The sequence below is a fragment of the Ailuropoda melanoleuca genome, chromosome 7, assembly GCF_002007445.2.
Source record: "Ailuropoda melanoleuca isolate Jingjing chromosome 7, ASM200744v2, whole genome shotgun sequence".
Lineage (NCBI taxonomy): Eukaryota > Metazoa > Chordata > Mammalia > Carnivora > Ursidae > Ailuropoda > Ailuropoda melanoleuca.
Genome location: NC_048224.1, coordinates 89,868,300 through 89,892,278, shown reverse-complemented (window position 1 = coordinate 89,892,278; position 23,979 = coordinate 89,868,300). Strand labels below are relative to the sequence as shown.

General features: G+C 39.2%; 1 protein-coding gene across 14 annotated transcripts in view; it reads right to left on the bottom strand.

The window, feature by feature from the left end:
* MTRF1 (mitochondrial translation release factor 1) overlaps nucleotides 1-23,979 on the bottom strand; it is a 69,876-nt gene that overhangs the window by 29,899 nt on the left and 15,998 nt on the right. For 2 of the 14 annotated variants that reach the window (XM_034665252.1, XM_034665253.1), the window contains exons 2-8: nucleotides 23,109-23,520; nucleotides 22,297-22,405; nucleotides 21,059-21,481; nucleotides 16,369-16,460; nucleotides 14,875-14,956; nucleotides 14,566-14,673; nucleotides 3,912-4,084 (exon numbers count right to left, since the gene is read on the bottom strand). In XM_034665252.1, the coding sequence (XP_034521143.1) occupies nucleotides 3,912-4,084; nucleotides 14,566-14,673; nucleotides 14,875-14,956; nucleotides 16,369-16,460; nucleotides 21,059-21,473 (870 nt within the window). In that variant the 5' untranslated portion in view covers nucleotides 21,474-21,481; nucleotides 22,297-22,405; nucleotides 23,109-23,520. The other 12 variants (XM_034665251.1, XM_011220564.3, XM_034665254.1 and 9 more) reach the window with 12 other exon arrangements.

The window sequence follows — 23,979 nt, the reverse complement described above, 5'->3', positions numbered from 1 at the left end:
TAAGGAAAAAAAGTAAATATATTAATGATTAAGAAATAAAATTTTTACTCTAAGTGGAAAGAGATATAAATATAAAATACAAGATGGTGAGGGGGGGAAAACTCCCTGTAATGTTAAATTTGAGTAGGTAATAATAATTTGAACCAGTGTTAAAATCATATGTATCTCCTAGCTCTGTCCACAGAAGAATCTAAATGTAAGCACATTTTAGTAATAATGAGCACACCTAGTACCTAGATCTTGATTTCTGGATACATTTCTCACTGAAAGAAATGAGATCTGACTCCACGTCTGAGGCAGAAAGGCAGAAGGTGGGCTTAGGATATCGAATTATACCAGAAAGCAAGGATACGCTCAAAAATTGATGGGGTCATTTCAAAAGCGACTGCCCTAAAAAGGCTAATACTGGCCAAATCAGGGACAAATTTGAACATCAAAACCAACAGTGATTATAACCCACAGAACTTAAAAAACAAATGTGTAAGTCTATAATGGGTTCAATAGATGAAACAATATTGAGTTTATGATGAGGTGAAATGAAAGAGAAAGCAAGCAAGAAGGAAGGAGGAGAGAAGGTAGTAGGCAGGAAAGTTCTTGACAGAAGAGAATGCCAGTTAGTTAATAAATATAGAAGAAATGACAGAGTTACAAAATCACCATCTTCCACACCAAACGGAATAACTGATTCGGGCAAAAAAGATCACTAATGGATGTTAAGATCGTGGAAGAAAAGTTGTTGGAAATAGGCTATATGTATCCTAGAGATTACTCAGTAACTGCAAAGAGAAAAATATGCTTTTACAATGGAGATAATCTTGTGGTCACCATGTTTAATCTTCGCTGAAAGTGAGACGATCTGATATAATGTGCTTTCTGGTTAGATGCAACATGAATAGAACTACACCTTTAAAGCATTCCTGCTCAAAACGTGTGACCTGAATGCAATGAGATAAAGGGAAAAGTTAAAGAGTACCAAGAGGAAACAAAGGAATCCAGAATGTGGGACACTCTACAAGACAATGGCTCCAGACTCTTCAAAAATTAATGTCACTAAAAAAAAAAAAAAGGCCGTGGGGTGCCTGGGTGGCTCTGTAGGTTGAGTGTCCAACTCTTGATTTTGGCTCAGGTCATGATCTCAGGGTCATGGGACTGAGCCCCTCATCAGGCTCCATGTTCAGTGGGGAGTCTGCTTGTCCCTCCCCCCCTGCTCCTCCCCACAGACACTTGTGTGCTCTCTCATAAATAAATAAATAAATAAATAAATAAATAAATAAATAAAATCTTAAAAAGAAAAAGTTGGGAGACTGTCCCAGACTTAAAGATATATAACAATTAATGGCAATGTGTGAAAGTTGATGGGATCCCGATTAAAAAAAAAAAAGCTTCAAAATAACTGCACAGAACTCCTAAAACCCTTGGAATTTCCTGTGATAAGAGTTATAAAGGTATTTTGTTATTCATAACAAGCCCCTTTTTGAGACTGTATTAATAAAAGGTGATTTTTGGAAAGCCTCTAGTAACTACAGGATGGGGGCTGTCATGGGAATCAACCCCCCCCCACAACTTCCAGGGAAGTTAAAAGGGCTGGAGGTCAAATTAATCCGTAATGCCCAATGATTCCTTCAATCATGCCTATGTATAGAGGCCTCCATGAAAATCCTGAAAGTGCAGGGTTGAAAGAGCTTTCAGGCTGGTGAACATGTGGAGGTGCTGGGAGGGTGGCACCCCCAAAGAGGGTATGGAAGCTCTGCACCTCTTCTTACATACTTTGCCCTACGTATCTCTTCCATCTGGCTATTTCTGAATTGTATCTTTTGTAATAAACTACTTTTTGTACTAACTCATTTCTATAAGCCACTTTAGTAAATTACTGAGCCCAAGGAGGGGGTTGTGGAAACCTCTCACTTCATAGGCCTCGGTTGGAAGCACAGGTGACAACCTGGTCTTGTGATTGGCCTCTGAAGTGGGAGGGGAGGATGTCTTGTGGGGCCGAGCTCTTAGCCTGTGGGGTCTGATGCCATTCCCCAATAGATGGTGTTAGAATTGAGTTAAATTGTAGGACACCTACTTGGTGTCCACAGAGAATTGAAGAAATTGCTTGGTGGGACAAAAAACGTGACACATTTACAGGGGAGAAGTATTCTGTGAGTATACAGACGCACAGGAGTTTTTCCTAGACAATAATATTATAGGCTTATGGTTGATTTTCATAGATAATGGCATTTTTTTTCAAATGATTTTTCAATCTTATTATTGATATTATACAAAGGTCTCCAATCTATTCGTTCCCGGGGATAAGTGCATAACCCTTAGTGTCTCATTTAATCCCTGTAGAAAAATTATGGGGTTGGGGCATTTGGATGGCTCAGTTGGTTAAGTGTCCAACTCTTGATTTCGGCTCACGTCATGATCTCAGCATCGTGAGATCAAGCCTCACGTTGGGTTCTATGCTAAGTGTAGAGCCTGCTTAAGACTCTCTCTCTTTCCCTCTCCCTTTGCCCTTCCTCCCCACAACAAAAAAAAGAAAAATTATGGGGTTGGAGGTATTATACCCATTTTACTTATTTCTTTATTTTTTATTATTTAAGTTCAGTTAAGATATAGTGTAATATTAGTTTCAGTAGAATTTTGTGACTCATCACTTACATACAACACCCAGTGCCCTCCTTAATGCTCATCACCCACTTAGCCCACCCCCCACCTACCTCCCCTCCAGCAACCGTCCGTTTGTTCTCTATAGTTAATAGTCTATTTTATGGTTTGCCCCTCTCTCTCTTTCTACCTATGTTCATGTTTTGTTTCTTAAACTCTGCATATGAGTGAAATCATATGGTATTTGTCTTTCCCTGACTGACTTATTTTGCTTAGCCTAACACTCTCTAGCTCCATCCACATAGCTGCAAATGGCAAAATTTCATTCTTTTTGACAGCTGAGTAATATTCCATTGTGTATATACACCACAACTGCTTTATCCATTCATCAGTCAATGGACAGATAATGGTATTGTTTAGGTAGAAGAATTTCCTATTCTTAGGAGATGTTAAGTTGAAGATTTGAGGGATAAAGTCCTCACAATGTCTGCTATATTCTTTATTTTTTTTTTAAAGATTTTATTTATTTATTTGACACAGAGAGAGACAGCCAGCCAGCAAGAGAGGGAACACAGGANTTTTTTTTTTAAAGATTTTATTTATTTATTTGACACAGAGAGAGACAGCCAGCCAGCAAGAGAGGGAACACAAGAAGGGGGAGTGGAAGAGGAAGAAGCAGGCTCCCAGCAGAGGAGCCTGATGTGGGGCTCGATCCCAGAACGCTGGGATCACGCCCTGAGCAGAAGGCAGATGCTTAACAACTGAGCCACCCAGGCACCCCTCTGCTATATTCTTTGTAGTTATTTTTAAATGTATATATACACACACACGGGAATCCAGCAAATGTGGCAAAATGTAAACAGGTGTTGACTCCAGGTGAAGGTTATATAAATTTTTAGTGTGATATTCTATTTTCTGTATGTTTAAAATAAAATTTTAAAAAGTTAGGAAAAAAATATAGGCAATATGGCTGTATTCAATAAGACATAGACCCAATATAGATATTCTATCACCGACCTCAACAAATTATCTGTGGAAATCATATTTTTCTTAGGATAAAACTTGAGCAACAACATTTTAAAAGCTTTGTGAATTCTATTTTACAAAGAGAATTGGCTTCTGTTTAAACAAGTGAAACAAAATACCTTGGTCAGGCATCAGAAGGGCAGCTTTACCTGGGAAAGAATTAAGGATTTCCCAGTACAGACTGCAAAGTTCCATGTGTAACCCTCAAAATCACAGTTTGCTAGAAGCTAAGCTTTCTCGGCACAACAGCCATTAAGTCAGAGTAAGTTTTCAATGTCTCCAGGTGAGGTTACCTCATCTGGTTGAGGGAGGACGATAACGGACATGGTTCCTGTGTGAATGCGCTGCATCCTTGACGACAGGCCCACCTCGGGGATTCGCTGAACTCGGTGAATCCCACCTTCATACTTGAGATGCTTATAGACACTGTCACCAGAAATTCGGGCAGCTGCGTGATGGAGCCCACCTAGAAACATGAAATCCAAAAATGTTAATGAATTCTACTTTGAAAGGGATCTGAATTTTAAATACCTTTAATCTCAGGCCTGAATGTAAGATAGAGCCAAAGATGAGAACATAAAGTAGGTACAAAACTGTATTTTCCCAATGTCAATGTATGCATACATAAAAGGAAATATACCAAAACATTATTTATGCTTATTTCCGGGGAACAGAAGAACAATGTATTTTTTGTTTTACTTTTTATACTTTTTTTGTTTCCAAATTTTCTGTAATCAACAAATTTTTTTTAATAAAGATTTTACTAGAAAAAATACTGGGATGTTTTCTGCATTGAACTGCCCTGTGCAATCTTGGGCTGATACGGTGCCTATATAAAAGAGTGCTCAACAATGTAACAATTTAATAATGCTGGATAACTCTATAGGTCCTTCCAAGTTTTCAAGAACCTATTGAAATTTAGCTCTTGCTTATCTGTAGAGTGTGAAGATAAGCACAAAAAAAATCTTAAAGCATAGGCTAGTCTCTTCTTACTGGACATGTTTTATTTTAGACCTTTTTATTATAAAATAAAATCCAGACATAAAAAAAAACCACATGGGGGCACCTGGGTGGCACAGCGGTTAAGCGTCTGCCTTCGGCTCAGGGCGTGATCCCGGCGTTGTGGGATCGAGCCCCACATCAGGCTCTTCCGCTGTGAGCCTGCTTCTTCCTCTCCCACTCCCCCTGCTTGTGTTCCCTCTCTCGCTGGCTGTCTCTATCTCCGTCAAATAAATAAATAAAATCTTTAAAAAAAAAAAACCACATGAATCAAATGGTTTAATGACCACAAGATCAAGAAAAAGAACTCTGCCAGTCACCCAAAAGCTCTCCCATGTGCTCCTTTCTAGTTACAATCCCCTCTCTTTCTCACAAGTAACTGTGATCCTGACTTTTATTCCTTTGTTATAGTTTTATTACCTAAATGTGCTACAGTTTGGTCTTGTCCATTTAAAAAAGTTTGACGTCCCCTTTTTTTAAAGTTTATTTATTTATTTATTTTTAGTAATCTCTACATCCAATGTGGGGCTCGAACTCATGACCCCATTACCAAGAGTCGCACGTGCTTCCAACTGAGTCAACCAGGTGCCCCTTAAAGTCTGATGTCTTTTAAATCTTTTCATCTATACGTTCATCACCCACTTCTTTTGTTGTGTACAGATTATCTCTTGAGGAACCTGGATGTTGGCCTGTAAAATTTCCAACAGTATGAATCTGCTGACTGCATACTCTTGGCGCAATTAATTCAACCTGTTCTTCTATTACCCTCTGTACCAGCTATGATTTGGCAGATGGATCCAGAGACCGGATCAGACACCAGCTTGAGCTCCTTGGCAAGACTACAGGAGGCACATAATGACTGTTTTCTTTCTTTTTATGGTCTTGGCAGCCTTTGATGTTTAATATACTATGGGTTATAAAATAGTGATAGTCTAATTCTGTAATTTCTTTGTCACGTGTTATTAACTAAAATAATTTATAAAGAGACATTTCTCCTTGTCTACTAGTTGATTACCCTGGGCTAGAGTTATATAGGAAAGGCAGGATAAATGCTTGATTCTGTTCCCTTACCCATTTTACCAATATATGTGTTTTGCAATATAATGAATTAGGGTTATTTAATCATCTGATGATGACCAATTATTTTTTAAAATATCATTATGAATTCAAGGATTTGAAATACACCTAGCACATTTAAACCAATGCAAGTACTAGGATTGAGGCTCAACTTATCTATCTTTGGTCAGCAGGAGCCTCTTCAGGTTAATTTCTGAGTTCTTTTTGACATGCCTCTTGTTATGGTATAACAAAATATTCCAGGATTATCCTGAACATTTCTTGTCCCAGACCTGGAATCAGTGATCTCTCCAAGAAGTCTTGGTTCCTTTCAGAGAGAAATAATACTTCAATTTTTTTGCCCTTCCTCCCACTCATGCGCTTTCTTTAAAATAAAAAAATCTTAAAAAAAAAAATCAGAGATCCCTAAGCTCAGAGTTCCTCTCATATAATGAAACCTACTACATAGGCGGGTATCATCTGGCCTTCACGTTGCCTTGTAGGACCTGGGACTCGTGGAACCAGCACAAAAATGCTGATATTCTAGTCACTGTTTCTATGAGTAATAAACTGTCCTCCATCTCTGACCCATGAAACTGTGACACACTAACTTGTTAGCTTGCAAGCAGGGTAAAATCTCAGACCATGTGCAGTTTTTGACAGTTGGTACTTCCAGCGTAAATTCAAGATGACGGCTTTTTCTCTTACCACTCTTGTCTTCTGTACCAAGAATCTTGGTTCTCAACGACAAAGATACTACAATTAGAATATCTTGTAAGTACTCACCTACTTTATTCCACAGTACACAACAACAGTCTCAGAATAACAATATGAGTTCTGCCACAACATGATTACTAAAAACATTAAAACTTTTTTGCATATGCTCTTCCTGTTCTTCCCACATTTTTCAAATGGCTGAACTCTATACTGTCAGATCTTATAGTTGTTACATACTGTATTCTTCCCTCTTACTCCTCAAATAGACCTAGTCTATTTTTTTTTAGATTTTGCTTATTCATTAGAGAGAGAGAGAGAGCGCACACAAGCGGGGGTGGGGGGGTGAGGCAGAGGGAGAAGTAGGATCCCTGCTGAGCAAGAAGCCTAATGTGGGACTATATCCCAGGACTCTGGGATCATGACCTGAGCCGAAGGCAGACACTTAACTGACTGCGCTACTCAGGCACCAGGACAGACCTAGTTCTACAGGCAGCCACATATTTGATGCTCACCCCGACTCCTTATGTCCATACTTCATATTTTAGCTGTCTAAAGTCCTGTTTTCTAGTAGATTCCTCAGAAAGGGACCAGAGAAAAGTGTTTCCTGAATTCTTGCATATTGATAAGTTTGTACTCTTACACTCATAAGTCAGTTTTGCTGCTTATAAAATCCTCAACTCAAACTTCCTTCCTTTGTGTTAATGATGCTGCTACCGCTGCTGACATGTTCCTAATGTGCTTCTAATGAAGACTCAGTGCTATGATGTCAGGTCAAACCCACCGCTGCTGTCATGTTCCTAATATACTTCTAATGAAGACTCAGTGCTATGATGTCAGGTCAAACCCACCGCTGCTGTCATGTTCCTAATGTGCTTCTAATGAAGACTCAGTGCTATGATGTCAGGTCAAACCCACCTGGTTTCTAAAGTCAGCACCGTGGGGGCACCTGGGTGGCTCAGTCAGCTCAGTGTCTGACTCTTGGTTTCAACTCAGGTCGTTATCTCATGGGTCATAAGACTGAGCTCTGCGTCGGGCCCTGAGCTCAGCGGGGAGTCTTCTTCTCTCCCTCTCCCTCTCCCCCTCCTCCCACTCACACATACTTGCTCTCTCTCCCTCTTTCAGATAAATCAATCTGAGAACAAAAAAAAATAAAGTCAGCATGGTAGATAAAAATTGGGCATAGTTTTCGATTACCCTGGAAAATGCCTAAGGAAGGTACCTTATCAGAGATTGACCTACTGTCTCTTAGTAAGTCCAACACAGGGACGTCTGGGTGGCTTAGTTGGTTAAGCGTCTGCCTTCAGCTCAGGTCAGGATCCCAGGGTCCTGGGATCGAGCCCCACGTTGAGCTCCCTGCTCAGCGGGGAGTCTGCTTCCCCCTCTCTCTTTGCCACTCCCCCTTGCTTGTGTTCTCTCTCTGTCAAATAAATAAAATCTTTAAAAAAATTAAGTCCAACAGAGCCAGTCTTCCTCCAGTGATGGAACAGATTACTGTTTATCTTCTTAGATACCAGATAAAGAAGCTGACAAGCATTTAGGGTCAGATGATATGAAAAATGTAATTGTTTACCATTCACACTCAGTACAGTAAGACGTTCAATTATGAAAAATACCCAAAAACTGAGTCAGAGTGAGGCCACAACAATTAAAATTTTCCATCTCGCCATCATTCTGTACTTTTAAAATTATTCCCCTTACCCTCTTCACCTACTTCATGTTGAGGACACATACTTGAATTTCTATGACCTAAAAGGAGAAGGCTGCAGCTTTACTGTACAGATTACTAGAGCCAATCTCAGGCTGCCTGGGTTCAAATTTAAGCTCTTTTTCCTAGTTGTGTGTCCACAGGCAAGTTACTTCATTTGTTCATGCTTTGGTTTCCTTTTTTGTAAATGGATTATAACTAGGGCTACAGCACTGCATACCTGAATGAGAAGCCACTCACATTGCAGATCATGTGAGCTCTGCTTCCAGGCATGTGTAAGTACACGACATAGCCCTGAATTCAACCCCCCTCCCTCCAAGGGTTGTTGTGAGGAGTAACTGAGATAAACACTTGTGGAGTGTTTAGCAGTGTTGACATTTACCATCAGTTAAGTATCAGTAGTAACTGGAACTGTATCATTGGCTCTCCTGGAGCAGTTCGTTATCATGTGGAAGAGAATGATGATCAAGATCCCTGTAAACTAAATTATGATGGAAGCAGGAGAGTTGATAGACCTCTGAGATGGAGGGCAGTGAGGTGCACTGCTGGCCTTGCCAGCTGAAGGATAACTGCCTTCAGTGGTCCTTATTGATGGGTATGGAGAAAAAAGCATTTGTCAGATCAACAGCTGCATCCCAGGTGCCAGGGGGTGTGAACCGCTCAAGCAATGAAACCACATCTGGTATACCAGTTATAATTAGAATCACCAAATGGTTAAGCTAATAATAATCCACTGTCATGCACTGAGATCCATCTACCTTCTATATAGGCCAAAAAAGCAAGTTGAATGGGGATGGGGTAGGAATGACTAACTTTGCATCTTTCAAGTCCATCATGGTGGCATTTATCTCTGCAATTTCTCCAGGAAGGCAGTATTGCTTTTGGTTTCTATTTTCCTGGGTAGAGGCAGTTCTAGTAGCTTCTATTTGGCCTTTCCCACCATAACAGTCCTCACTCCACAGGTCAGGAAAAGAACATGGGGATTCTGCCAGCTGCTGAGGCTATCTGTTCCAATTATGTATCCAGGACTGGGGAAAATGCCACAGGATGGGTTTGGGAGCCCGCTGGGCCCACTGTGAGAGGGACCTGAGCTAAAACTCTATTCATCACCTGACCTCCACAAACCCCTTCTCTAACTGATGGGTCACAGAGATGTTCTGGGTCTCCTGGAATTAGTATCAGTTCAGAGCCAGCATCCCTGCAAGGTCTGGTTATTTCCGTTTCTCCAAGGCACAATTACCCTGGGAAAAGGCCACAGATACCTTTTGGAATAAGGCTGGGAGAAGGGTTAACAGTATAAATATTTGGCAATATTCTGGGGTCCTTTCTCAAGGGGATCCAGCCTCCCCTATATTCAAGGGGTTTTGGCCTATAAACTGGCTCAAGTCTGAGAACTGATTGAGGGGTCATGACTTGTTTTTATGATTAAAGTTACATTTCTGTTCACTTGATCTCGAACTTTTCTGCTCATACAGATAGGTAAGAATTTACTAGGCTTCTTATCTATTTTACTTCTAGGGGCACCATGATCAACTAGCCAATGGCACAGGGCTGCACAAGTCAGACCACTCCAATTGCTGCTTTGGCACTGCTGTCCCTGACAGTAACCACACCCACCTGGCCTTTGGCTGTGGAGTGCTACCCCTTGACCCTGGTCACCCTGAAATCCAGTGACCCCCAGTGCATTTACGTTTCCCAATTCAGTTACCAGAGTTCCCACTGTCAAGTCTGGCCCACAGAGAAAAGCCATCACAGAGCTCTTCAAGGATGCCAGCGCTCCCCTTCAAAATTTATTTCTCACACTTGTGGTTAAGAAGTTTGTCTTCTGGGCACGTAAAATTAACCAACAAATTACTTGAAGTGACCTCTCCCTGAGTTTAACTGGCAAGCAGAAAATAACAAAACATAATTATAAACATCAATCTGTTGGGAGGGAGGAGATAACATAACATTTCACAGAATCCCTTTAACTTGGAAGATATTTCAATTTATCAGATGCCAGGTACAAAGAATAACAGTGTTGGACCTATACTACATACCCAGAGCTAATCCCCTCCCCTGCTGCCACAAAAACTATCTCGTGATCATTTAGGACTATTCATGGAATGTTGAGTACTGTCCCTATCTGTACCCTCCCATCACAAAACTACAAGGCTTTAAGTCACCCGATGCATGAATTTTTGCCTGAAAGGATGTTTCTTTTCAACCTTAGCTTTCAGTGCTGTGTGAATCTCTGTGAGTTCCTCTCCATTTCAATTAAACATTAAAAAATACGTGTGTGTGTGTGTATATATATATATATATAATTTAGTATGCACATTTTATAAGGTAGGTGCTTTTCACCCCTTCTCTATGTTAGTCTTCCTATTCATATCATTTTCTTCTCCTGATTATAAATCAATTTTTAAATATCATTTTCTAATTTTAATGAATAGAGGTTTACTCCTAGTCTTTAATTTTAAAGGTATAAGAGTAAAATATTTAAATTTTTCCTTCCTTAAAAAACAGTCCTGTTGATTTTTAAAAATTTTTTAAAAATCTTTTTATTTTTGAGGTAGGCTCCATGCCCACTATGTGGAGCCCAACGCAGGGCTTGAACTCACAACTCTGAGATCAAGACCTGAGCTGAGACCAGGAGTTGGATGCTCAACCAACTGAGCCACCCAGGTGCCCCTGTTGTTTTTACTTTTTAAAGTATCTTTATTTTATTTTGCCAGTAAGCAGGTCTATATAAAAAGGTTTCCCAAGCATTGTCTAGGGATTGTTTAGGCTGCTTTATGTCCCTGGAATAGAATCTCTTCCTGTTATTACTGAGTTCATCTTTCATTCTTAAAAACTGGATTCAAAATAACAGAGAGGTAATTGCTGACATTTGCCACTATTCTCTCTTTTATAATGCTGCTGTTTCTAAAGATTTTTATTATTATTTTTAAGCAAGCTCTACACCCAACGTGGGGCTTGAACCTACAACCCTGAGATGAAGAGTCACATTCTCCACCAACTGAGCCAGGCAGATGCCCCAAAATGGTGCTGTTCCTGATTATATTCCCCTTAAAACTCTCTCATCTTTAGCTTCCATAATATTATACTGTCCTCACCCTTTTTCTGCTTATCTGACTCCTCTCTTTCTTTTGCCAATGAGTCAAGATTTCTAAATGTGGGATTCCCTAAGGTTCGGCGCCCTGAATGTTCCCTCTCCCTATACTCTCCCTCGCATATTCTCTCAGCGTCAGACATTACCTCTGTGCTAATGGCTACTGAATCTCTCTCCTTCATTCTGCTCTCTCACCAAAGCTCTGCTGACATAACTTCAGCATTTACTGGATATTTCTAAATGGGTGTTCACCATAACCAAAGAATTAGTAATTCAAAAACAACTTACATTATTCTTCCTGAATGGGCTCTGCTTTCCAACCTGAATGAATATCACAGTCTTTCTGGCTAGGAAGATTAGAATCCCCGTGGCTCATCTTGTTTTAGAACAGACTACTGGGATGTAGTTGGCTCTGGATCTGACAAACTTAAGTTCAATCCCAGGACTGCCTTTACTAACTGTGTGATCTTGGATTAGTCACTTACTCTCTGAGCCCAGCTCCTCATCTGTAAAATAGGATTATTACTATCTATTTCACAGGGCTGTGAGGATCAGATCACCTACACTGCACGCAAGACACAGGGGCAAGCACTGGCCTCTCTTTTGTCCGTTCTCCCTTTGAAGGTCTGCCACAGGTCTACTGCAGGTTAAGTCTTAGTCATACCTGGATCACTCTAATAGCCTCTCTCTGCAGCTTGCCTTAAATCTAGCCTCTTAACCCCTTCTGCACACTGCTGTCTAAATAATCTCCCTAAGACATGTATTTGTCAAATCTGTGCTTATTTTTTAAAAGATTTATTTATTTATTTGAGAGAGAGAAAGTGAGCGGGGAGGTGGGGAGGCAGAGGGAGACAGAGTCTGAACCAGCCTCCGCGCTGAGCACAGAGCCCAATGGGGAGCCCAGTCTCACAACCCCGAGATCATGACCTGAGCCGAAACCAAGAGTTGGACACTGAATCGACTGCACTACCCCGGCTCCCAAATCATATGCTCACTGATAAAATCTTCAATAGGTCTCTACGCTCCAACAATCAGGGCCTGTTCTGCTTTTAAGGCTGTTCAAACTCTACCCCCTTGAACTCATTTCCTTAGTCTTCCCATCACATACTCCGGTTTCTCTTGTGATCACATAAATCTTTCATTTTTTACTATGTCTTCCCATCACAAATACGCTCTGGGTAAACTGGCTTCTTCATTGTCTTACACACACACCAAGATCTTTCCCACCATCACGTGGTTGCTCTGGTTATTTCTTCCCTCTGCTCTCAATTCCTCTTCCCTGACCACTGGCCATATTTAAAACCGGTACCAAGGGACGCCCGGGTGGCTCAGCCGGTTAAGCATCTGCCTTTGGCTTGGGTTGTGATCCCAGGGTCCTGGGATTGAGCCCCATATGGGGATCCCTGCTCAGTGGGGACTCTGCTTCTTCCTCTCCATCTGCCTGCCACTCACCCTGCTTGTACTCTCTCTGTCAAATAAGTAAAATCTTTAAAGAAATGAAAAAAAAAAAAAAAACCTGTACCAAGCACAACTTACTTATTCTAGATACTGGCTTTCATTTCTCTGCATTGTTTAACTTACCTTAATCCTCTTTCCCCACTTTTCCTACTTTATTATTGGGTATCAATGTATAAACAAGAAGAAAACTTTCATGGGGCTTAAAAGAGTGAGGAAAAAAAGAATTACTATCAGATGTTCTGATTTAGCATAATTTGAGTATTTAAAAGTTTAAGGACTTGAGGTGCCTAGGTGACTCAGTCAGTTTAGTGTCCAACTCTTGGTTTCGGCTCAGGTCATGATCTCAGCGTTGTGGGATCAAGCCCTGTGTTGGGCTCTGTGCTCAGGGGGAATGTGCTTGGGATTCTCCCTCTCTCTCTGTCCCTCCCCCTGCTCATTCTCTCTTTCTCTTTCTAAAATAAATAAATCTTTAAAAAAAATAAAATAAAAGTTTAAGGACTTGTATTGTTTGCTATTATTTATACTGTGTAAGTTTTATCAGCCCAACTAGAGTGGTGTCTTAAAAATAACGACAAATGATTAACTTTTTCTGCATTTCCATAAAAATTGAAAAATCAGAAAAAGGAGAGCAGATGCAAAGTCAGGAAACTCACACAAGATGCTAAAAGGGAAGATACAAAAAAATGCTAATAAGGACAATGAATAAAGAAGTTGAGAGAATAAAAATGTGAAAAAAATTTTATGAGATAATATGAAATAGGAAGTTTTTTTTTTTTTTAAGGTTTATTGATTTATTTTAGAGAGAGAAAGAGAGCACAAGCAGGGGGATGGGCAGAGGGAGAAGGAGAAGCAGACTCCCCGCTGAATGTGGAGCCCAACTCCACGCCACCAGGGCTTGATCTCAACACCCTGAGATCATGACCTGAGCCAAAATCAAGAGTCAGCTGCTTAACTGACCGAGCCACCCAGGGGCCCCGGGAGAAGATTATTTTTAACTTCAACATTACAATGATAAGAATAGAAGACAGATGGAATATATTCAAAAGAGAGCTTAAAAAAAGTTCATAAAATCCTTTATGAAGAATGATTTCAATGGATTTGGCAGAGTGATGAGGAGAGGCATAAGGCTGGAACACTGGCAAACCCGATCCTGGGAAAGATTATTCTGTTATGTGCACTTAACCTTCGAGATTTTAAAAATTTAAGAAGTTTGGGTGCCTGGGTGGCTCAGTTGCTTAAACATCCAACTCTTGATTTCAGCTCAGGTCACGAGCTCTGCGCCGATGGTGGAACCTGCTTGAGATTCTTTCTCTCCCTCTCCCTCTGCCCCTCCCCTCTCTCTAAAAAAAATTTTAAGAATTAAAAAAAAAAATTGAATATATCATTTGCCAGTCTAATTGATAATACTTTCAGATTGTTATCACATAAATGATAAAGTTCTTTAGAGCAAAAACTTTAATGTATCTTTCTTTGAATACAGAGAACAATGATTTTCAAGGCAAGGTATATATCTATCCTCTCCAGGGAAATTTTCTCTAATTCAGACATTCCTTCCTTCACTACCTCCCACTCTCTTCTCGAAGTTAAGACCTCTATGATGGTAAAGCTGCTGAGACTGATGAGCCTGCATAACAGCATTTAGTAGATATAGATAAAACGTTTTAAAAAAATGGGACAACAGAGGGCTCCTGCCTTCAGCTCAGATCATGATCGCAGAGTCCTGGGATCAAGTACATCGGGCTCCCTGCTCAGCAGGGAGTCTGCTTCTCCCTCTGCCTCTCCCCCAACTCGTGCGTGCTCTCTCTCTCTCAAAAATAAATAAAATCTTTTAAAAGATGGGACAACAGGGTTCTAACCAAGATCAGAGGTAAAATAATTTTCAGCATCATCTATGCACAAAATCCTCAAATATGCCTACCATAATCAGCTGGTGTATAATTCAGGAGTTCAAATTTCCAGTTTTTATAGCTTGAATAATTCTGATACATGTCAAATATTTCCCGAGTAAACTGTTGGCAGATATCACCTAAAAAAATGCAAAAAATATTCAGTCAGCACAGATTTTTTTAAGAGAGGCATTCTTAGGTACAGACCCCTTCAGAAATAAGGAGTAACTGTTTCCCTAGTGAAACACATTTAGTGGACTTTTAAAGTTATAGCGTGTCAAACCAAGGTAAAACTTAGTATTTTTTTAGATCATTTACAATAAAATTAAAATTTAACTGACCTCCAGTAGTTCTTCCAGATGTCACCTCTAAAATAACATCATTTTTGTCATATTTCTCCTTTGGCACTAGACTCTGGAAAAGCTGAAAAGGGAAAAAAAAACAGCATTTGTGTGTATATATATTTTCCACAGTATACTATTGCTTGATTTTAGACAAAAGACCTCCAAACATTAAAAAAAAATCAATAATTAACAAAATCATATAGCATCCCATGAGGTCTAGTCACTAAACACATCAATAAGTAGACTGCATTAGACCTAAAATAAGTGATCAATTCATGCTAACAATGGAGTTACTTGTCTGGGTAGTCTCCACAATGTTATCAGATTATCTTAATTTTCTAAAATGCCCAAGTTTAGATCAAAGTCTGGAGTGTTCCATTCAATTTTTTTCAGATTTTGCCTCTTATTAGTTCTGAACAGTAGCTTCTTTCATGTAATGAATGAAGTAAAGCTTTGAAAGTCTTCACTTGGAGAAAATGAGGACTCTTTACATATGATTGTGTATTCTTTCCTGCCACAGATGACAGTGGGCCCCAGGTCATGCCCTGTGTTCTCAGTAGAGCTGTTCTGCTTAAAGAATATGTTGAGAACTCCCAGGATAAGGCCCAAATAGTTTCTGAGCCATGACAACAAAACAAGGGGCTTCCTAATAAAGTAACTAGCTTTCCTCTAAAGAAGAAAAGGGATGCAATTTTATTTTTTATTTACTACTAAGAAGTTTTTCAAATCAAACTACCTATGTGTCATGGCTCTCCCTACTGCCAATTTTTGAAATACTCCATCTCTGTTAGAAATGATAGTCTGTGGGAGGGAATATCAGACCAAGACTGACACCCTACTTCTGCCTTTGACTTGCTGGTTAAATCAGTGGTAACAATAACTGATACCTCCCCCTCATTCCTCTCAACAAGCCCCTCTATGGATTCCCAGAGTAGGGAGACTGAAGGCAGAACAATGGCAAACTGGACAGAAGGGAATAAGCTATATACATGCTATACAGCGCTGTGTTTTTTTATCATCTTTTAGACAAATCATCCACTGAACCACAAGGAGCTAAAGACTTGTATGAACCAACTGTGGCTATATCTTTGGATTCACTCCATTCTATTCAGAAAGCAAATTTTCAATCCTTAATTAACAAAATCACTATGAACCACTCCCCTTTTCTAAGGCTTAAAAACCCCTGATTCTTCCTCTTGGTGAACCAAATTTCTTTACCAGCATCTGTCTCCTTGCCTGGCAAGTTAACAGCTTTGGAATATAGTTTCTCATGGAGGTAAGGGGGAAGGTGATGTTTTATTCTTTGGCACCCCAATGGCTTCAATCTCAATCTGTAGCAAATTACAGTACAAAACCCAGCTTAATCATTTATCATAAAAGAAGATTTAATAAACTGGTGTTTGGAAAATATTTTGAACACCAAAGTATAGCCTAGTAAAACAGTATTCTTTTATATTAACACAATTGAGTAGTTTACCTCCTAAAACATACCTCACTGTATAACATATTGATTTTTTGAGCAATGGTTTGCCTCTCTTCCAATGCGAGTTCTTGTAACTGCTTTTCATCTTGTTTATTTAGACCTACAAACCATCAACAAAAATTATAAATGTTTTTAAATACTTACTTTTAAATAGCTACCTAATCTCTGTCTACTAAGTTTTATCTCAGTTGTGAAGGAGGGATTATACAAAAGAACAGTTAGAATAGAGAATATTAAGTAATATGTACTTGTGAAGCATGTCTAAAAAAACTCAGTGTGGAAAGAAGTAAGATCATTGCCCCAAAGAGTTTATGGTTTGAATGTCTAGAACTAATTATAGAAATCAATGATTAATAAAACAAGTTTGAAAAAGGACTGGTTAATTAAACATAAACCCAAATAAGGTAAGTTTTAGAGTAAACTGGAGTGACCACTTCTTGTCTTAAAGGTAAGCAGCCATTACTCAGGACACTCTGGGTAACCCAGCAGGGCTGGAGCCTCCTTTTTCTTTTTTTTTCCCCGAAGTCAGAAATAAGAACTCTTAAAATTTTGATATCTCTTGAAATATTTATAACTAGTAAACATATTTTAAAAACACCATTTTAGTCAAACAACATCTTTGTAACCTCTGCTTTATGGAAACAATGGTCCTTTTCACATCATTTCAAAAGCAAAAAGTTAAATCCTGGAACTCACAACAAAAAAGCTAACAATGAGAGACAGTAGATCTCATAACCTTTGACTCCATTGTTCTAGATACCTAGACTCAATTTGTTACGGTGACGCTTGCAAGCTGATGTAGAAATGTTTGATTCTTAATAGTAAAGAAGAAAACAGAAATAAAAAATCATAACTATAAAACAGAGAAGGCTCTTGAAATTTCTTCCCTGTCATGGAAGTCATTAAGATCTGGTGGGATTCTATGGCTCATTCATACTTTCAGCATCTAATACTTACTACACATCAGACACTCTGCTAGTTGTTGGGGACACAGAAATGAATAAAACATCGTTCCAGGCCTCAAGTGGCTCAATCTGGTGGGAAAGACAGACATGTACCCATGATTACACTATGCGATAGAGCAGTGCCATGGAGGAATAAAGGAGTGAGTCTAACCCAGACCTTAGCACTTGAGGAAGGCTTCCTGGACAGATGCCATCTGAACTAAATTCTAATTATGGATCATCTGTTGCAAAATTTAATATCACTAGTGGCTCCATATTATGCACTTATGCCACAAATGGAAACTAGGCTGACATTACTCCATAGAGGTACCTGTTGGGTCAAAGATACCAGAAAAACCTGATTTGCAGTCACATAAAATTATTTTTGTGGCCTCTTATTATTTACTGATGTGTGAAATCTAACCTAATTCAATTTCATTATATCAAGAAAGATTTGAGAGTCTATTACATCCTATGTTTGGTGCTGTAGGAAATATAAAAATGAGTAAGACGCAGGTTCTGTCTTTGAGGAACAGATAATGAGGGAAGGGGCAGAAGTTAAGACGATTACATCATAAAGGATCAAAATTCAAAACAAAGAAAGGTAACATTTTTGTTTTACAGAGGGGATTGAAGCCAAAGTATGACATCTAAGCCACACTTTATAAGTGAAATGAATTTTAACAAGGTAAAATTTCTGGGTAACAATGTGTGCAAAGACAGATATGGGATGACATGGGTATATTCAGGGAACAGCAAGTTATCTACTTTTCTTGGAAGGTAGCATATGCAAAGGAAATTAATAAACTATACAGAGAGGCTGGTGTCACTTTGCAGAGGCTCTTTGTTTTTAAAGATTTTATTTATTTACGTGAGAGAGAGAGAGAGAGAGAGAGCATGAGAGGGGGGTGGGTGAGGGGCAGAGAGAGAGAGGCACACTCCATCCCAGGACCCCAGGATCATGACCTGATCTGAAGTCAGAGCTTAACTGGCTGAGCCACCCAGGGGCCCTTCTGCAGAGGCTCTTAAATACCAAATCGAGAAATCTATATTTATATGCAATCAGCTACTGAAAATTTTGAGCAGGGGAGTAATCTGATTAAGGTTCTACTTGGGACTGGGAAAGCCTGGAAGTGGCACGACAAATTAGGAATATATTGTAATGATCCAGGATGAGATATAATAAAGATATAAATTAGCAGAAAGAATAGAAGGGGGCTCATGAAAGGTACACTACAGAGGCAGACTCTACTGGAATTGGACTCATCGCGCAGTGGATAAGAAGACAGGCTGTGGAATCTCACCGACTGGGTCCAAATCTTTGCTCCTTGCCTGATTGGCTGAGTGACCTTTGGCATTTTAGGCTCTCAGTTTCTTCATCTATAAAATGCGGACATTAATAATAATTCCTACCTCATAAGATTATTGTGAATATTCAAATGAGATAATATTTGTAAAATACTTAGCTTAGTGCCCGGCACATAGTAGGACAGTATATGTTGCTTTTATCACTGTTACTACAGAATAGCAGAATTTTAGACTAGAAGAGACTTCAGAAACAACCCAATCCAATCTCAATTATACTGGTGATACAATGTATACACCACTGTATACTGGTGATACAACCAAGGCTGAAAGAGATTATGTCAATTTAATTTAGAAAGCACTTTGTAAGCTCCTATTATAGGCAAAGAACTTTCCCAAAACTCACTAATCACAAATTTGAGTGGCATAATGCAAAAGAGTAAAAAAAAAAACCCTCATTAAACATAGGTGAGAAACTCATGCTACCACCAACAGAAAGTAGGAATGTAAGTTTCTGGAAATCCAGGACTTTACAGGTATGACTGTGACTGGCCTTGACACTGCTTAACACTCTCACGTGTAATGGAACAGGATGGAGCACAGAAGAAAGTTTAGAAACCAAAAGCCTATAGTACTATCTGGATAAATGCTGAATCCCAGATTAGTCCATTGTGCTTTTGTCTCAACTTCTGTACATTTTGGAAAATCTTCATATGAGAAAAAATGTTACGGCAATAGCATTATTAAGAAATACCAAACCTAAAAATAAACACCTCTCATATCATATATAAAATTAATTCAAATAGATCAAAGAATTAATTGTAACGTTAAAAAATTTAACTCTCAGAAGAGAACACAGATGTACCCTTGTAACCTCCAGTTACACAACAGTTTCTTAGATATGACACCAAAAACACGAGCAACAAGACAAAAAAAGATAAATTTGACAACAGCAAAATTAAAAAATTATGGTATTTCAAAAGATAACCCACAGAATAGGAGAAAAGTTTTGAGTTTTGTATATCATATATCTGATAAGGAATTTGTGGCTATAATATAAAGAACTCTCACAACTCAATAATGAGACAAATGACTCATTTTATTTTTTTTTTAAAGATTTTATTTATTTATTCGACAGAGATAGAGACAGCCAGTGAGAGAGGGAACACAAGCAGGGAGAGTGGGAGAGGAAGAAGCAGGCTCATAGCAGAGGAGCCTGACGTGGGGCTCGATCCCATAATGCTGGGATCACGCCCTGAGCCGAAGGCAGACGCTTAACCGCTGTGCCACCCAGGCGCCCCAAATGACTCATTTTAAAAATGGGCAAGGGATCTTATTTATCCAAAGATGAGATACAAATGGCCAACAGGCACATGAAAAGATACTCAACATCATTAATCAGAGAAATGCAAATCAGAACCACAATCAGATACCATTTCACACCCACTAGGATAGCAACAATCAAAAGGGCAGAGTATAAATGGTGCAGCCATTTTTGAAAACAGTCTGGCAACTCCTCAAAAGGTTAAATGTAGAGTTATGATAGGCAATTGTAGCACCATCGTTCATAATAACCAAAAAGTGTAAACAATTCAATATTCATTAAGTGATGAATGAATAAATAAAAATAAAATGTGGTAGATCCATCCAATGGAATATAGCTCCACAATAAAAAGACATAAAGTACAAATTCATGCTACAACATTGATGAAACTTGGAAATATTATGCTGAATGAAAGAAGCCAGTCACAAAGGACATATGGCTCCACTTATATACAATGCCTGAAATAAGTAAATAGAAAGTAGATTACCAGTTGCCTCGGTTTGGTAGGGAAGGGGGAATTGGGGTAAGTGGCTACAAGGTGCAGGGTTCTTTCTGGGATGATGAAATAATACCTGGACCCTATAAGCCCTTTGATGGGGTAGGAACTGTATTTCTGTGTTTCTACTATGGACATAGGACAGTGCTCAGTAAAGGCCTGCTCAATAATTTAAAGCTTCTGGGGCTCCTGGGTGGCTCAGTCGTTAAGCGTCTGCCTTCGGCTCAGGGTGTGGTCCCAGCGTTCTGGGATCGAGCCCCACGTCAGGCTCTTTTGCTGGGAGCCTGCTTCTTCCTCTCCCACTCCCCCTGCTTGTGTTCCCTTTCTCGCTGGCTGTCTCTCTTTCTGTCAAATAAATAAAATAAAATCTTAAAAAAAAATAAATTAAAGCTTCTGTAAAGGTCAATATTCAGTCTCCGAGACCCTAAAACTTCTTGGCAAGCACCACGAGGACCTTGATCTCTTAGTCGTTGATTTTTAGTAGCCAAAATACATCAAACACCCAGAGTGGAATCCTGTCTTCTCCAAGTACAGAGTGTATTCACTCCAGGCTTTTTAAAAGACTGCATTCAATAAAGCTTTAACCTATAAAATCAATCACATCCTTTACACACATATCTTTTACCTACTTTTACACATTGAATCTAATTCTTCAATTGCTTGCTCGGCCTCCTGAATTTCTTGGTAAATGGCTGCAAGTGGTGCCAACTCAGCATGTCTTCGATTTAAGGACTTCCGGTCCCCTTCATTCACAGACATACGCTGCAAACACTCATCAAGCGTCCGGTACTCCTTATTCAGGTCCTCCATATATTTCTGTAGTGCTTTATGCTTCCACAGCATCTTGGATTGATGACAATATCTCCTGGGGCAATTCTTATTTAACAGATGATGGAGAATGGGAGTCCTGTTTTGTCTAAAAATCCACAGCCTTGTATCAAGATGGATCTGTGTAAACTGATGAGATTGGGGGTGGAGGTGGCACTGGCGGGCACCATTAAGAGATGAATGTCTAAAAAGCCAAGCACACAGGTGACGATTCATCTCAGCATCTGAAACATAATAAACACAATCTGAAAAAAAATCAACTCTACAAATACAAAAGCTGGAAGGAGCCTCAAGAAATCTTGTCCAGTTCATGGGCCCAGCCAGCTCCAAACACAGTCTGAAAATTCAATAACATATAAAAGGAAAATAATTCTTCATACCTCTGAATATAACATACTAAAAAAATGAAGATAGCACCATTTTCTATTCACTCAATGTATATAATTAAAAATGGCAAATGAGTAGAAGCATAATTAATAAATACATCAACAGACTGGGTTAAATCAGCTATTTTCTAGAAAGTATCCAGGATCTAGAATTGAGTATGTGAACGAGCACTTGAAAGGTATGAAATAATCATGCAAGTTTTAAGTGGTTCACATATTCATAAATTTCTAAAGTTTGAAGGCAATATTAACTGTTTTCTTGTTTAATTCTTTAATTTTAGGTATCCAGATATCCAAGGAAGTCAAGTAACTTAATCATGATTATTTACTCAGCCAGACAGAGACAGAGCTCATGAGAAAATACAGTTTGCCTGTTCAGAGCTCAAGCTTTCCATTCTCAAATCTGCAATCTGGTGCTTCCCTTTCAGCTAAGATCCTAAAGGAGGAAAACTTCAGACATTAAAAGACTAAGAAAGTAGATCCGGTAAAAAGGGACAGTGGTAATATGTGTATTAAGTGAAAAAAGCAGAATGCAAAACAATATAATCTCAATTAGGCTTTCAAAAGTTTCTATGATATATGGTATACATGCAAAAAAGGTAAACAGAATATTTTTTTCGGGAAAAAAAAAACCACCTAAAAAAGAAACCTACCGAATGTTAAGATGCTCTTCAGTTGTCGGATTGTGGATACCCTTTGCTTGCTTTCTATTTTTTCTATCTCTTGGTGTTTTTAATTTTTCTATACACACAGCATGTATTACTGTCACAATCAGGAAAAAATAGTCACTTTAAAAAATTACGAGTTAGGTGAAACTGGCTGTGTACACTAATTTCCTGTTCTTCACCCCTCTAACAGACATAATCAAAAGCTAACAAAAGCACATACTAGTTTTATTAAGGAAGGGAAAAGATAAAAGTATTTTAGGAAAAACACTTTGCCCCTAAAATTCTGAGGTTCAAAGTTGAAATAAGGGTCAAAATTTTATGAGAATCAACCTTTATTGTCTCCAGTGTTCCTACTATGCTGGGAGGTGCATTCATATGTTAACTCATTTGATCATTGTTAAGTCAGCTAACTTGAATATCATAATATTCTAGAAAATAAAATATTCAGAATGGTCTCCAAAACATTCAGATTTTGCAGGATTCTACCACTGAACTTTAACATCTGAAGCACATTTGGAAAAAGACCGTGACAGAATGCGCCCACGCCCAGCAGCCACATGTTACAGTCCTTCAGAAGTTCTCGTGCGTCGTTACATTTAGTCTCAAGCACATCAGTGAAGTGTGACCATTTGAAAAAACGGACAAAAATCAAAGGAATGCAATTTTTGTTACAACACTTCTCGCTAAAATTTCCACCCTAGAAACAGTAGTAGAATGAGTAACTCTTAAGGTCATGAACCTCAATGTTGAGAAAAAACCCCAAAACCAAGACGATTAATCGCTAGGGTTACCTATACCTGAGCACGGCCAGGCTTCTCCATCACCCACCGCAGTAGCAGCATTACTCTTGATACTCTAGGAACAATATTCAGAGCGGGCAGGTCAGAAGTGACACTAAGCCTGAGCTAGAGCAGCACGTGTAAGCCGTGTGAATATACATACTCGGTATACGGAGTGATCCTATCGAGGCATCACGGGAAAAAAATGGGGGTGGAAAAATACTTTTTAAGATCAAAAAAGAAAAAAGTAATTGTGAGTACCGGAGAAAAAGAAGGACGACAGCTTTTATTTCTGAAGCCGGAACCCTCTGTAACCTGCTACTTTCAGTCCGACAGACACTGAATCATTTTCACTTCCGGGTTCACTCTTTCCGGGTTAACACTTGCTCTCAATCTCTCCTGCGTAGTCGTCCTTGGGTGTGCCTAACACCTAACAGGGGAAACACGAGAGAAAAATGAAAAATCAAGAAGGAAAAAAAGTTACAAAGCAATAAAGAAAATCCAAGGAGATGACCATGGGCTGTACTCATCCGGAGTCGAAGCCCAGGGCGCGGGATGCGACGGGGCAGGTCGGGTGGGCGGTGGCGGAATGTAGAATGAACTACAACTTCCGGGAGCTCCCCCCACCCCGCCCGGAATCCTGGGAGTTGTAGTTTATGCCCAGAGCCAGAAGCGGATTTTTGGTTTCATAGTTACAGGCAAACGAAGGAGAGCGATTCTCTACAATTCTGATTAGGAGATCAAGATTTACAATATAGTAATATGAAATTACAAGAATTACTTAAATATGTTAATTATATAATGGAGCCACTAAAGCAGTGGGGGTTTTTTTGTTTGTTTTTTTAAAGCAGTGGTTCTTCAATTTTTTTTTTAATGATTTTTTATTATT